This window comes from Acipenser ruthenus, chromosome 9 (assembly GCF_902713425.1).
Source record: "Acipenser ruthenus chromosome 9, fAciRut3.2 maternal haplotype, whole genome shotgun sequence".
NCBI classification, from domain to species: Eukaryota; Metazoa; Chordata; class Actinopteri; order Acipenseriformes; family Acipenseridae; genus Acipenser; species Acipenser ruthenus.
Window position 1 is genome coordinate 59,199,247 of NC_081197.1, and position 16,871 is coordinate 59,216,117.

Genomic DNA, 16,871 nt, shown 5'->3' on the forward strand with positions numbered 1-16,871 from the left:
GGCCAAAGTAGATAAAATAGCTGTATAGAAAGAACAAATGGAATCTACTGGAACATTTCACCATTGCTTTGCAGGTCTCACACCTTCCCATATTTAACATGTATTTGATTTTTTAATTAACAAAATCAAGAGTGAGGACTTTTATTCCCAGAGGCCAACTCCTCCAAATGTTCTCAGTCTCCAATCACTACAAAATAAGGCAACATTTCAGCAAATGTGGATAACTCATTTTCTAGCATTAGGTGTATGCTACATAAAATCATAAACCACAATACACTTCCAGCGGGACAGGTATACAAATCAATGACACCACGACCACAATACACTTCCAGAGGGACAGGTATACAAATCAATGACACCACGACCACAATACACTTCCAGAGGGACAGGTATACAAATCAATGACACCACGACCACAATACACTTCCAGAGGGACAGGTATACAAATCAATGACACCACGACCACAATACACTTCCAGAGGGACAGGTATACAAATCAATGACACCACGACCACAATACACTTCCAGAGGGACAGGTATACAAATCAATGACACCACGACCACAATACACTTCCAGAGGGACAGGTATACAAATCAATGACACCACGACCACAATACACTTCCAGAGGGACAGGTATACAAATCAATGACACCACGACCACAATACACTTCCAGAGGGACAGGTATACAAATCAATTACACCACGACCACAATACACTTCCAGAGGGACAGGTATACAAATCAATGACACCACGACCACAATACACTTCCAGAGGGACAGGTATACAAATCAATGACACCACGATCACAATACACTTCCAGAGGGACAGGTATACAAATCAATTACACCACGACCACAATACACTTCCAGAGGGACAGGTATACAAATCAATGACACCACGACCACAATACACTTCCAGAGGGACAGGTATACAAATCAATGACACCACGACCACAATACACTTCCAGAGGGACAGGTATACAAATCAATGACACCACGATCACAATACACTTCCAGAGGGACAGGTATACAAATCAATGACACCACGACCACAATACACTTCCAGAGGGACAGGTATACAAATCAATTACACCACGACCACAATACACTTCCAGAGGGACAGGTATACAAATCAATGACACCACGACCACAATACACTTCCAGAGGGACAGGTATACAAATCAATGACACCACGACCACAATACACTTCCAGAGGGACAGGTATACAAATCAATGACACCACGACCACAATACACTTCCAGAGGGACAGGTATACAAATCAATGACACCACGACCACAATACACTTCCAGAGGGACAGGTATACAAATCAATGACACCACGAGCACAATACACTTCCAGAGGGACAGGTATACAAATCAATGACACCACGACCACAATACACTTCCAGAGGGACAGGTATACAAATCAATGACACCACGACCACAATACACTTCCAGAGGGACAGGTATACAAATCAATGACACCACGACCACAATACACTTCCAGAGGGACAGGTATACAAATCAATGACACCACGACCACAATACACTTCCAGAGGGACAGGTATACAAATCAATGACACCACGACCACAATACACTTCCAGAGGGACAGGTATACAAATCAATGACACCACGACCACAATACACTTCCAGAGGGACAGGTATACAAATCAATGACACCACGACCACAATACACTTCCAGAGGGACAGGTATACAAATCAATGACACCACGACCACAATACACTTCCAGAGGGACAGGTATACAAATCAATGACACCACGACCACAATACACTTCCAGAGGGACAGGTATACAAATCAATGACACCACGACCACAATACACTTCCAGAGGGACAGGTATACAAATCAATTTCACCACGTATGTTCTAAGCAGGCCCCTTATAAAAGTTTACCATAATAAAACAAAGGAAAGTGTAATAAAGCACATTGAAAGCATGGTAATGCCCAGAGAGGTATCTAAAAGCATATTAGCAAACCTAGCAAACCACGGTAAACTATGGTAAACGTGCAGTATAAACATGGGGAAAGCATGGGAAAGACTACCATGCCAATTTACACTAGGAAGCGTTTGTAAAGGCTATGCAAGAAACTAGATACACATTTTGTATCTATAAGTCAGACACAATACACTTGCATGTTTAGCTAATAATCAGCAGGTAAATATCTTACACAATATGACTCTTAAAAATGACTGTTGAAAGTGCTTCTGCTAAGGTGATTTATCCAGATCGCTGCTTTCTTGTTTGTGTTCCTGCAGTTCTTGGCAGGACAGTCTAGTCTAGTCTAGTCTGCACACAATGCCCTCTGCTCTTCAGAGAGTGTTTTATTTTGATTTTTGCCCCAGGAAATGATGTTTACTAAAGAGTTCTGGAAACAGCCAAAAAGAGTCTAATGAAAGACATCCAAGACAAGGTGGGAAACAAGCACCAAACACCAAAGTTAAACATGCAGGCCTCTCAATATTCATTGCAACAAAGTGACATCGACTATTTAAAAAACATTCTCCCTTTAATGGCGATTACGCTCCAGTGTAGTCTGTATAAACATACCAGGCCTCTGGAGCAGAGCCATCCAATCCTGGAGGGCTATTCCACTCCAGGTTTAACAGGTAAAAGGACATAATGAACTGCTCCAGGGTCTGGATGGAGGTTGAATTGGTTCAATTAAACAATTTAGAACAGGGTTGGAACAAAGACCCGGAGTGGAAGCGTCCTTTGGCCAACCCTGCGCTACAGACACTACAGAGCCACTAAAAGGTGTTCCACCATGCGAGTATTTGACTCCAGTGTGGTGTTCCTCTATTGAACACAGGCTCCAGATAACAGCTTGTCATGCGAGTGTTCGACTCCAGTGTGGTGTTCCTCTATTGAAACACAGGCTCCAGATAACAGCTTGTCATGTGAGTGTTCGACTCCAGTGTGGTGTTCCTCTATTGAAACACAGGCTCCAGATAACAGCTTGTCATGTGAGTGTTCGACTCCAGTGTGGTGTTCCTCTATTGAAACACAGGCTCCAGATAACAGCTTGTCATGCGAGTGTTCGACTCCAGTGTGGTGTTCCTCTATTGAAACACAGGCTCCAGATAACAGCTTGTCATGCGAGTGTTCGACTCCAGTGTGGTGTTCCTCTATTGAAACACAGGCTGCAGATAACAGCTTGTCATGTGAGTGTTTAACTCCAGTGTGGTGTTCCTCTATTGAAACACAGGCTGCAGATAACAGCTTGTCACGCGAGTGTTCAACTCCAGTGTGGTGTTCCTCTATTGAAACACAGGCTCCAGATAACAGCTTGTCACACGAGTGTTCGACTCCAGTGTGGTCTTACTGATTTTAACACATGAAGTGTACAAGAAGTGATAAAAATGTGCTAAGCCTGATTCATAGTGGGAAGCAAAAGAAAATTCAACAGCAAAACAATTATGAGGAAATTACAAGAATGTTGTTATTCTAGTGAGACTAGACTAGACTACTAAGGAAATGTTTTCAGTGCCTTGGTTATCACTCCTTTCAGCAAGTTTGCTCACCAGATTACACCTCACACTCGATACAGACATTGCTCAGCACAAGCTCAGTCACAGACCCCCGACCTCTCATGCTAATGAAGTTCATCACGTTCCAAAATCATGACCTGAATCTAGTGAAGCTATGTTATGAACACCATGGAAGTTACAGTGGAAACAGGCTTGATACCTGATCACATGTTATACTGTAATTAAATAAACACAATAAACACAAAACACCATTGGGTCATCATTAACACTAAGTCAGAAAGGGCTGACCACATCTCCTTAAGGGAGCTGCTGTACACAGCTGGTTTAATTGAGACTTGTATTCTGCAGCCCTGGAGTAACGTGGTCATGTGGGATGAAGTGTTATCAATTCCTACTTCCACACTAGCCTGTGTGATCAGACACCACCAGTGCAATGCTCTCTAGCCTTCTCTCTAAAGGGCCTTGTCTGCTGCGGATTCATTCTAGCTTCCCTTAGAAACGTTTCCCACAGTACAAGCATAGCAATGTGTAATAAAGCATAGTAAATGCATAGTACAACCATAGGAAAAGCTGGCTAAAACTGCAAAATTACTGTGCAAAAATATCATATTATACTTGGTGCTGCTTACATCAAATATCAGGCCCTAAATGCAGTGAATAGATTGGATATCACAAAGCAGGTCTTCTCAGCCATACACTGAGACCCTTCATGCTGGGGTCACCTTTCTGAGGCTGCCTCACTTACTAAGCACAGACAGCTAGAAGTTATTCTGCAGAGCACACACAAGATCATATTACAGAGGTGAGGACAATATTAACAAAGGGTTTACTCTGGCCTTTAATTAACTCTTTTTTTTCAAAGGATAACAATCGCCTGTATATTATACATATGACAAACAGGAACCAACCCATCTAGTTTTATAACTGAGGGGGTTGTTTCTCACTTCTGGTACATTAACATGCATTTTTTATAACTGAGGATATCTTAAAGGGGGTTGTTTCTCAGTTCTGTTACTGAAAAGAAAAACGTTTTGAATCTATAGCCTGAAATGTTGTACATGTATAAAGCCCTGTATCACTTTGTACCAGTATACCTCTTTATGTGTATCCTGTAGGGTTTTCACTTGTGCATCACTTTGGTTCAGAAACAAAAAAGATAGTTGGAGGTGGGCAGGTGCGGACCATTGTTATATTTGATACTTGTCCTCATAATCAGAGAACTTAGATTTCATGTGCATTCCCTTTAGTAATGTATTTATTTTGTTTTGTCAACATGTTCTCATGTCCCCATGTGACTACCCATTACCTCCTTCCTATCAGTTGTAATTGCTGTGTAATGATGCTATTAGACTCCCCCGGGACAGCACAATGAAATAAAGCAGTGCTTTCCTGTGCATCCCTAGCTCTGATCCCCACCAGCAAGTGAACCACCAGAACGTCGGTGAGTAGCGTCTGCTCTCAATAGAAAAGTGCTTGGGGTGCACTTAGCATTACTGATGAAATTCACCTTTCAATACTGACAGGAATACAAACTGTATGCAGCAGGTCCTGCTTTATCACACACAGGTAGGACTGTGTTTATCACACACAGGTAATGCTGTGTTTATTACACATAGATAAGGCTGTGTTTATCACAGATAGGTATTGCTGTGTTTATCACACATAGGTAATGCTGTGTTTATCACAGATAGGTAATGCTGTGTTTATCACACATAGGTAATGCTGTGTCTATCACACATAGGTAATGCTGTGTCTATCACACATAGGTAATGCTGTGTTTATCACACATAGGTAATGCTGTGTTTATCACACATAGGTAATGCTGTGTTTATTACACATAGGTAATGCTGTGTTTTTCACAGTGATCATGGCTTTCACAATTTCCTTGAAATGTATCCATTGTCTTGTAATATGTAGTTACCTGTGGAAATTCTAATTTCTGAAATAATAGAATACATTTAAAGGCAGCAAATTTGGCAGTGGTTAGGTGTGCCAGCTGAACTCTCTGAGTCGGTTTTGAATATTTACTGGGAACTTTGCCTTTAACACATTTCAGCCTAATTTAGTTTGAAATAAATATGGATATTGAAATTCATCCCTGTCGGTCACATTTACCTTTTTTTAGAAATTTTTAGTTCGAGAAGTTGTCCTGCCATAACTTTGGAAAAAACATTATAAAGCATGCATTATAAAATAGATAACTAGATAGAAAACTCAACATGGTACAATTGTGCAGAGAATGACTGAAAGGGGTTTAGTAACTGCCTGCAAAAATAGATGGATCTCTAACTTTAAATAACATTCAAAACTGTAATTGAATCATTAATATATTTACAGAAACAGATAGTGAAAGAAAGAGTTCTGTAAAGAAAGAGAATATATCATTCTAGTAATATGATGCAGAACAACAGAAAATAATCATTTAAAAAAAAAGAAAGCACGCACACAAATATGAGATTTCTTTATAAACACGCAACAGCGCTAAATTTAGAAATACTGAAAGAAAATTAAAAAACAGTGTCCTGCATTTGAGGACATTAAGAAAGAGTTCTAGTGGATAAGTTTGTCATTGATTTTTGAGTTTCTTTTAGTGTTTCTGAATGTAAGGTTTCACTTGACAAAGCACAGTGAAGTACAGCCTCCTCTGTGTTAGTGCCTCTGTGCACTGCACCCTCCACCCTGTGCACTGCACCCTGCACCCTGTGCACTGCACCCTGCACTTGCATCCACAGGTTCTGGTTTCTCAGTTGAGTTTCTATATCCATGTCTGGGATGACAAGCACAGCTACAGCATACAGTAATACAGGGATGAAAAACAAGAACCCTCTCTCTACAGCCTTTGCCAATTAAAAACAAGCATTTAAATAATTTCAGACAAGAAAAAACCCCATTAACATCATCTGCCACTGCAGTGAATGTGTTAAAATGTGTTTGTGTTGATCAACTCGCCATTCTTGGCAAGGATGTGATGCTGATTTTAATATAAAGTATAGAAACCTACAGTCCAGTCTAGACATATCACACCCCTGGTTTGGGTACAGACTGGGCCACATTTTAGATCATTAAAATAGACCCTACTTGTCCTGATCTTACCTGTTTAATACCTGTTGTGTGTGCTCTGTTACACCTGCTCATATCATCATTGCTTTACATACTCTGCATTAAATGTGTCTGTTTGTTTGTGCTTTCGTTTCCAGGAGCAAGCATGTCTGGCATAAACCAGACCGGTCTGGAAATCAGAGAGTTCTTTTTGGTTGGTTTTCCACAGTTCCAGGACCAGGGGAGCAGGAACACCCTCTTCGCTATCTTGCTGACTGTCTACCTCCTCATCCTCCTTGGGAACCTGCTCATAGTGCTTATATTTATACTAGATGAAAGCCTGCACACCCCCATGTACATGTTGATTTGTAGCCTGGCCATTTTAGACATGGTCATCTCCTCGGTCACCATGCCCAGAATGTTAGCCCTTTTCCTGTTTGATTCTCGGCTCATCTCCTTTGCAGGTTGTTTCACCCAGATGGTGCTCTATCTCGGCCTGGGCACAGCAGAAAGCTTTCTCCTCATGCTCATGGCTTATGACAGATATATGGCCATCTGCAACCCTCTCCATTACCCAACTATAATGAGCAACAGTTTCGTCCTGAAACTAATATTGTGCTGTTGGCTGGGTGGCTTGCTCACTCCAATGATCTCCCTCACCCTTGCTCTCAGGCTGCTGTTCTGCGGAGCCAATGAGGTGGTCCACTGCTTCTGTGACTATTCCGCTGTGCTCAGGCTGGCCTGTGCTAACACTGCACTCAGCAGCTATGTGGCTCTCGCTATAGGTTTGTCTGTGCTGTTAATTCCCTTGTTTTTCATCCTGTTCTCTTATGTGAGGATCATCAGGTCCGTGCTGCAGGTTGCCGGATCTGAGGGCCAACGCAAGGCCTTCTCCACCTGTGCCACTCACCTGCTGGTCATCTCTGTCTTCTTTCTGACCGCTACTGGCGTGTACATCTCCTACCGAGTCCCGGGCGTCTCCTCAGACGTGCGGATCCTGGCGGCCGTGGTGCAGAATGTTCTGCCGCCCCTGATGAACCCAGTCATTTACTGCCTGAAGACCAAAGAGATCAGGGACAGCCTGCTGAAAACACTGAGGAAGACAAAAATATTACCAGGCGCACTTTGAGTAGAAAAGGCTTTCAGTATCAGATTCTGTTTCCTCTTGTAATTAAACACGTTTAAATGTTTCAACTTCAACCTACAGTACTGGGAATCATTGTAACAGTAATGGGGATGAGAGTACATGTGTGCAACATTTATGTTGATATGGAAAAGACTTAAAGCAATAAACATTGAATACAAGTTGTTAAAAAGCTTACAGTGCACTCCTTCTAGTGTACAGCAGGACGGCAGACCTGTGTATTAAATCCCTACTGTCAATGCATTAATGCTGCCCCCCCTCACACCCCCACAAACACACGCACACACACACTTTTTTTCTTTCATTATTTATGTATTATACCTTGTTGTATTTGGAATTGGTTTGCTTTCAAATTAAATATAAAAATGGAAAAGTATTAAGAGGATGGGTCACATTTATAAACAATCACAATAAAGTCTCCCTACACGCAAGAACACGTTGGTTTGACCGAAGGTCTGCACCATGGCTAAAGTTAGCTAACAGTAAGAAAAAACATCGTTAAGTAAATGTGAACTCGGCACGCGGCCAAAGAGACGACTTGACAAAATATTAATACTAAAATATAGGCATCTATTTTTTTATTTTTTACTCACAAAAAATATCTGAAGGAATAGCTAGAGTATAAGACCATTATTAAAAGAGAAAAGGTAAGGAAGAGACAGTATCAGACCATTATTAAAAATTAAATAATATTGGGTTTTATTATTAAAAAATAGGGTAATGTTGCCGCGGAAACGCGAACAAGTTCAATTCCCACCAAAATATTTTATTTTTAACTTAGATTAGCAGTAGTAAATATATCAAAAAGTGGCATTTCACAATCGCACAAGCCTGATTTTACTTTAGTGAAAACGTTGGCTGCAATTGTTTTTTCCATTAAAAACGTATAACTTAGTTATTCTTCTGCTGATGTTAATGTTCAGCTTTCGAAACGTGTGTACTTACTAATAATTTAAACTCTCGTTCGTTTAATAATAATAATTTAGGTATGGTATGTACCTGACTGACTAAAATATGTAGGAATAAATGCTGATTGATTAAAAAAAAATGCGACTCAATAGTGTAGCTCATGATCACTCGCGCAGCTGCACTGTGGCCGACTGGGGCTGTTGCCACATCACAATGAGTTTTTTTTTGTTTTTGTTTTTTGTTTTTTTAATTGTTTATGTATTGATTTACTTTTGCCAGGGTCCGGTGAGTTTTTTGGGAGGGAGGTGGGTCGGGATAGCAGTGATCCCATTGGCTGGATATCCCCTTCTCAACCAGGGAAACCGTACACTGTAAAATACAGTTCCTTAGAAATAGTTTGTACATGGTGCATTTTGAAAATAACAGAATAGGATGGGGCAAGATGCAGTGTTTTCAATCACTATTGCCTTGTATACGCACATGTGGCAGGCAGTAAGTTAGTTTAAAAATATATGTCATTCCCTTGGAAATCGTATGCATTATCAGTGTTTTTAACATGGTCGTTATGCCCCATCCAACTCGTGAAACTTTGTTCTTGTAACTTGTAGGGTATGAATAGTTGGCAAATAGTGTTATTCGACATTGCCACGCTCTAATAAATAAAAAGTGTTAAGCTTTATTTAAACCAATGATTTTAGTTTCCAATCTGGATGTTTTCAGAAAAAAAAAAAATAATACACCTTGGTTAATCAATATGAATCTATATTCATGTAAGATATGAAAACGTATTTTAATATTAGCAATGTAATAAGCTAATATGAGGACATTTTGGTTACGCATTTTGGTTACGTTTTATGAACGTTTAAACCTTAGGCATTGACATACAGCTATGGCCAACAGTTTTGTATCACCCTATAGAATTAACACATTGTGCTTCATAATGTAACGTTTTGAGGTTATGCCCTTATGGACTCAGACAGAGGCAGTGTTTAGCAAAAACGGGGGTAACAGCCCGTGGTTATTGAGAATAAGGATTGAGGGGTGAAAGAGCATAGGGTAGGCGGAAGTTGGGGGAAGGGGTCGAGTCAGGCACACACACGTATGCACACACGCACACACACATATGCACGCACACGCACACGCACACACACACACACACACACTGCTTCACAGCTGCAGCTCCTCTGGGTCGTCACTCGGACTCCCGTCCGGCTTCCCTTCTTCTTGTGTCAGTCGCTCCCTTGTCCCGACTGGTTGTCTTTCTTCTCCTTCTTTTCCTCTCGCTTCCCTCAGCGAGGTTCCCGGGAGGAGGGGATTAATGGCACAGCTGTAGTCGGGCCCGTCTCACGGTTGACAGTAGTAATGGTGGGTGGTGGGTGGTTCTCTCACGCTGTTGTTGTCTCCTCACTCCTATCAGTTCACCAGTCGTCTCACTCTCCTCCTCCTGGCATCATTCCTGCAGCTCTTATATGCTGGCCCGCCCCCTCTCGCTTCTCAGATCCAGTTGGTGGAGACCTCATGGCAGCCTTTCCCCTCCACCCAATCAGCATCCTCGCCACCTGTCCATCACGGAGGTCCTCTGAGATTCCTGCCACCTCTCGAGGTCGTTACACTGCCCCCTCTAAACAGTGAATCATCCCGGTCACTGACACACCTACTCCCGGAACCTCTTCTCCAGATCCGCTGTGAACGGCAGCTGCCACATTGGTGATGTCATCAATGCCTTTGCCTATCCACACTGATGAGTCAGTCATCACAGTGGAACAATACAGTAGTGTACAGAACCCTCTATCCTGCGTGGGCTGTAGGTTCATAAAGCACCCAGCCATTGTTTGTAACACCATGTAGAAATAGAACCATGAAACAAACGCCATAGCAACAAAGCTTTAACTCCTGGGTTGTTTCATACTGTGGTTCTGAAGTCTGTTTTGATTGATTGGACCAACTTGGTATACATGAAAGTGTTCAGGACTCGTATTAAACAAGTCAACAGCACTCTGGTTTAGAGATTGTCAAACTGTATTACCTCTTTAATTAAAGTAGCTCTTCATCATGCTTAGTGTTTAATTACAGTAGCTCTTCATCATGCTTAGTGTTTAATTACAGTAGGTCTTCATCATGCTTAGTGTTTAATTACAGTAGGTCTTCATCATGCTTAGTGTTTAATTACAGTAGGTCTTCATCATGCTTAGTGTTTAATTACAGTAGCTCTTCATCATGCTTAGTGTTTAATTACAGTAGCTCTTCATCATGCTTAGTGTTTAATTACAGTAGCTCTGCATCATGCTTAGTGTTTAATTACAGTAGGTCTGCATCATGCTTAGTGTTTAATTACAGTAGGTCTGCATCATGCTTAGTATTTAATTACAGTAGGTCTTCATCATGCTGAGTGAACAGCCGCCCCCAGATATTTTATATTTATTAGAAATAAAACTGTTTGTATTTTCTCATTGGAACAATGTAACACAATTGTATTGTGATATAATGTTATACAGACACAGCATAGTCTGCTTCAATTGAAACATGGTTATTAGAAATATTATACTGTACTATACATTTATACAGACACAGCATAGTCTGCTTCAATTGAAACATGGTTATTAGAAAGATTATACTGTACTCTACATTTATACAGACACAGCATAGTCTGCTTCAATTGAAACATGGTTATTAGAAAGATTATACTGTACTCTACATTTATACAGACACAGCACAGTCTGCTTCAATTGAAACATGGTTATTAGAAATATTATACTGTACTCTACATTTATACAGACACAGCACAGTCTGCTTCAATTGAAACATGGTTATTAGAAATATTATACTGTATCATACTTTGTTTATTCCTCAGCTGGCAACAGCTCCCCCACCAATCCTAACTTTAAAGTCACTACTAGATTGCAACATTTCAATTCAGCCCCTGCCGTCAATGTGTTTTCATTGGAGGAACATGTCAAAGCAAGCAATTGTGATCATAAACAAGAGACAGCACTCTCACACGAGATTCTAGAACTGACAGAACACTCTCACACAAGATTCTAGAACTGACAGAGCACTCTCACACGAGATTCTAGAACTGGCAGCACTCGCACACGAGATTCTAGAACTGACAGCACTCGCACACGAGATTCTAGAACTGACAGAGAACTCTCACATGTGATTCTAGAACTGACAGCACTCTCACATGAGATTCTAGAACTGACAGCGACTGTTTCTATCCCATGAAAGTGCTCAATACCCGAGCATTCATGCTGTCTATCATTCTCTACTGCTGTTCCTGTGTCGATCAATATCCTAGCATGCATGTTCTCTATCATTCTCTACTGCTGTTCCTGTGTAGATCAGTATCCTAGCATTTCGTAAGACATGCGAGTCCTACAAAATGTACAGCAATTAAATGCAGTAACAGAGTAACTGATTCAATGATAAAGTATGTTGTTTTTTTGTAACAGACAGATTGCTCATACTGAAGAGAGGCACTTTCCAATGAGACTCTAGAGACTCACAGAATTCATCAGCGTGGGATTCCCAGCTCTTCTGCTTCTCTTTGTCATCTCCCTGCTGGTTTTCCTTCTCAGATTCATCGGGAATGCTCTCACCTTGGCGTTAGTAACGCTGGACCGCTGGCTTCACACACCCATGTACTTTTTTCTTTGGCATTCAGCTCTTCTGGACATTTGATGACAGCAGGAATCATACCAAAAATGTTAGCAGTGTTTTTGGCACATAACAGGACCATTTCTTTTTCTGGGTGTTTTGGGCAAATGTATTTTATTATCTCCTTGGAGGCAACTGGAATGTGCCTCGTAGAAGCCATGGCTTATGAGTGATTCATTGCAGCAGTGAACCCTTTGACTACAATGTTATCATGATATTAGAAATGAAACCCTATTAAATACTTTCAAACTATGCAATAAGATTTTATTTGAAATAATAATTATGAACCAGCATGGTCATTCCCCCATGTTTTTCTCATGGTTATACAATACAGTCAGCATAGTTTACCCCGGTTTGCCATGTTTTTATAATGTTCTTTACCCTACCTCTCTGGACTTTACCATGCTTTTGCTGTTTAATTACATTGTGGTCCAGTGGTTGAAGAAAAAGGCTTGTAACCAGGAGGTCCCCGGTTCAAATCCCACCTCAGCCACTGACTCATTGCGTGACCCTGAGCAAGTCACTTAATCTCCTTGTGCTCCGTCTTTCGGGTGAGACGTAATTGTATGTGACTCTGCAGCTGATGCATAGTTCACACACCCTAGTCTCTGTAAGTCGCCTTGGATAAAGGCGTCTGCTAAATAAACAAATAATAATAATTGTGTTATGCTTTTACAATACTGTACCACTAGGCGGCAGTACTTTGTTTAACTGATAGTGTAGTTATTAATACATCAGTCTCAATGCCGACTGAAACTATTGTGAAGGTCCTCAGTAGAGAACTGCTCCGTTATTTTCGTATACCCTGTTAGAGAAGCATCGGTAAGGACACAGGTCATTACACAGTAAGCGTGCAAGCTGTTAACGGGCTCGGTTAAACTCAAGGGAATTATCGGTGCCTAGACCCTGTGAAGCGTGTTTGGAACGGGTATTGAGTCTGGTGTTGTTTTACTGTTTAAAAAAATATACAGTTCAGACTTTTACAGAAGGGCTTGAAGCAATTCATTTTGAGGCGATGAATATAACTGCTATTAAATACAATGATTCCATGTGCTTTCATATCCCACATTTTATTTTTAAATGCTTTGTAGGATTGTGATTTTGAAGTTTCAAAAATCCCTTTTAAGATTTCCAACTATTATAAACAAGCCTTACTTACTGGATTTTACTGAGTTATTCAAATTTAAAATACATCACTAGTGTACAACGATAGGTTTGTTCAACATGTTATCTTTGTTAAGATCTCCTAGATGAATTCGGCATGTTTTTACCTTACGAAGACTTCATAAATAGATATAAGCTAGTAATAACGCAACAATGTGTATATAGATGTATTCCTGCTTGTGTAATTCTATATAATATGCATTTCTTATCAATACAGTTTATCTTTGTATATTTGACCCCTGGTATTAGTACTGTATTACTAATTACTATTACTGTTTTTTCAGTTATATTGTGATCTTTATTTAAATGTTATCTATCCATCCATCCATCCATTATCATTAACCGTTTACCCCTTTACAGGGTCGCGGTGAGCCGGAGCCTAACCCGGCATACACAGGGTGCAAGGCGAGACTACACCCCGGACGGGACGCCAGTCCATCGCAGGGCACCACACACACACACAGGGCAATTTAGAGTGACCAATCAACCTGGACAGCATGTCTTTCGACTGTGGGAGGAAACCGGAGCACCCGGAGAAAACCCACGCAAACACTGGGAGAACATGCAAACTCCATACAGACAGTACCCTAGGCCGGATTCGAACCCAGGACCCTGGCACTGTGAGGCAGCAGCGCTAACCACGACGGAGATTAAAATCTAAATGGTTAAAACTACAAATACATCAATCTGATATTTAGAGAAAGAACAAGTATGTTGTAACGATTTTTAAAAATAAATAATAATGCTCGTTAAAATTATTTGGTATGTGTTAAGATGTGTTTCATGGTTAAAAGGGTGGAAATGTCCCCGGGGCCCTGTGTGTGCTCTTATTAACTGCTATGTAAATTAAATTGCTTTACTTACTTTAATTCCTTACATTCCTTACATACATTCTTTAAATCGATGTGAAAAAATGGTTCCGTGATTGGCCAATGTAATAACTTTGATTGTTACTTTATATAATTTTTTCAAGTATTCAAATCAATAAACACAATTATTTTAGCCAAGTTTAATACTACTTGTTAGTGAAAAGCTGAAAGGTTTCTGTGAAGCTGGCTGGTTCCGCTGGTTGAATTGCTGTCTAAAGCAAGCGACACATGCTTAACAATCCTTCATCTCCCATGGACATTTCAAAATCTAACATGAAATACTGTACTACTATCATGAGCCTCTTCCGTACAGCGGTATCAACGCTCTGCTGTAGTGCGAGAGGAGCCGGGTTCGCACCCGCCCTCAGCCTGTGTGATGCGCAGAGTAGAGTCCCATATTAAATGTTGTTACTTTAATGCGGGCCCATCTAAGTTCTCCGGTTTCTTGTTTCCTGTAAAATGTATCCTATTGTTTGTAATAACTTTTTTATTATTTGTCATTTTGGGGACAGTGGGGAAAAAATATGTAGTTGGTGATGTTGTGAACATTTTCAACAGGTGGAAAGTGGGCTCTCTACCACACCCGGGCAGGACACTTAAACAACAGTACATGTTTTATTAATGGAAAAACCCAACAACAACAAAAACAGTGCATTTTAAATCACAGATATAAAGCAATAATTCAAACAAAACTAAAACACAATCTGCCATCCATGCATAATCGTTTTTGTTCTTTAAAATAAACAACAACAAGACCATTGAACCATGTACATATATCTACAAGCTTTGAACCATGTCCATATATCTACAAGCTTTGAACCATGTACATATATCTACAAGACCATTGAACCATGTACATATATCTACAAGCTTTGAACCATGTACATATATCTACAAGCTTTGAACCATGTCCATATATCTACAAGCTTTGAACCATGTACATATATCTACAAGCTTTGAACCATGTACATATATCTACAAGCTTTGAACCATGTACATATATCTACAAGCTTTGAACCATGTACATATATCTACAAGACCTTTGAACCATGTACATATATCTACAAGACCTTTGAACCATGTCCATATATCTACAAGCTTTGAACCATGTACATATATCTACAAGCTTTGAACCATGTACATATATCTACAAGACCTTTGAACCATGTACATATATCTACAAGCTTTGAACCATGTACATATACCTACAAGCTTTGAACCATGTACATATATCTACAAGCTTTGAACCATGTACATATATCTACAAGCTTTGAACCATGTACATATATCTACAAGCTTTGAACCATGTCCATATATCTACAAGCTTTGAACCATGTACATATATCTACAAGCTTTGAACCATGTACATATATCTACAAGCTTTGAACCATGTACATATATCTACAAGCTTTGAACCATGTCCATATATCTACAAGCTTTGAACCATGTACATATATCTACAAGACCTTTGAACCATGTACATATATCTACAAGCTTTGAACCATGTACATATATCTACAAGCTTTGAACCATGTACATATATCTACAAGCTTTGAACCATGTACATATATCTACAAGACCTTTGAACCATGTACATATATCTACAAGCTTTGAACCATGTACATATATCTACAAGCTTTGAACCATGTCCATATATCTACAAGCTTTGAACCATGTACATATATCTACAAGACCTTTGAACCATGTACATATATCTACAAGCTTTGAACCATGTACATATATCTACAAGCTTTGAACCATGTACATATATCTACAAGCTTTGAACCATGTACATATATCTACAAGCTTTGAACCATGTACATATATCTACAAGCTTTGAACCATGTCCATATATCTACAAGCTTTGAACCATGTACATATATCTACAAGCTTTGAACCATGTACATATATCTACAAGACCTTTGAACCATGTACATATATCTACAAGCTTTGAACCATGTACATATATCTACAAGCTTTGAACCATGTCCATATATCTACAAGCTTTGAACCATGTACATATATCTACAAGCTTTGAACCATGTACATATATCTACAAGCTTTGAACCATGTACATATATCTACAAGCTTTGAACCATGTCCATATATCTACAAGCTTTGAACCATGTACATATATCTACAAGACCTTTGAACCATGTACATATATCTACAAGCTTTGAACCATGTACATATATCTACAAGCTTTGAACCATGTACATATATCTACAAGCTTTGAACCATGTACATATATCTACAAGACCTTTGAACCATGTACATATATCTACAAGCTTTGAACCATGTCCATATATCTACAAGCTTTGAACCATGTACATATATCTACAAGCTTTGAACCATGTACATATATCTACAAGACCTTTGAACCATGTACATATATCTACAAGCTTTGAACCATGTACATATATCTACAAGCTTTGAACCATGTCCATATATCTACAAGCTTTGAACCATGTACATATATCTACAAGCTTTGAACCATGTACATATATCTACAAGCTTTGAACCATGTACATATATCTACAAGCTTTGAACCATGTCCATATATCTACAAGCTTTGA

General features: G+C 39.8%; 1 protein-coding gene across 1 annotated transcript; it reads left to right on the plus strand.

The window, feature by feature from the left end:
* Positions 1-6,718: 6,718 nt before the first annotated feature.
* On the plus strand, positions 6,719-7,681 carry LOC117405749 (olfactory receptor 6N1-like). The gene has a single exon (XM_034009102.1). It carries the CDS (start codon positions 6,719-6,721, stop codon positions 7,679-7,681), a length of 963 nt encoding a protein of 320 aa, XP_033864993.1.
* Positions 7,682-16,871: the final 9,190 nt, after the last annotated feature.

Excerpts from the sequence above, each read along its gene's own strand:
- LOC117405749 (XM_034009102.1), top strand. The coding sequence starts at position 6,719 with ATGTCTGGCATAAACCAGACCGGTCTGGAAATCAGAGAGTTCTTTTTG.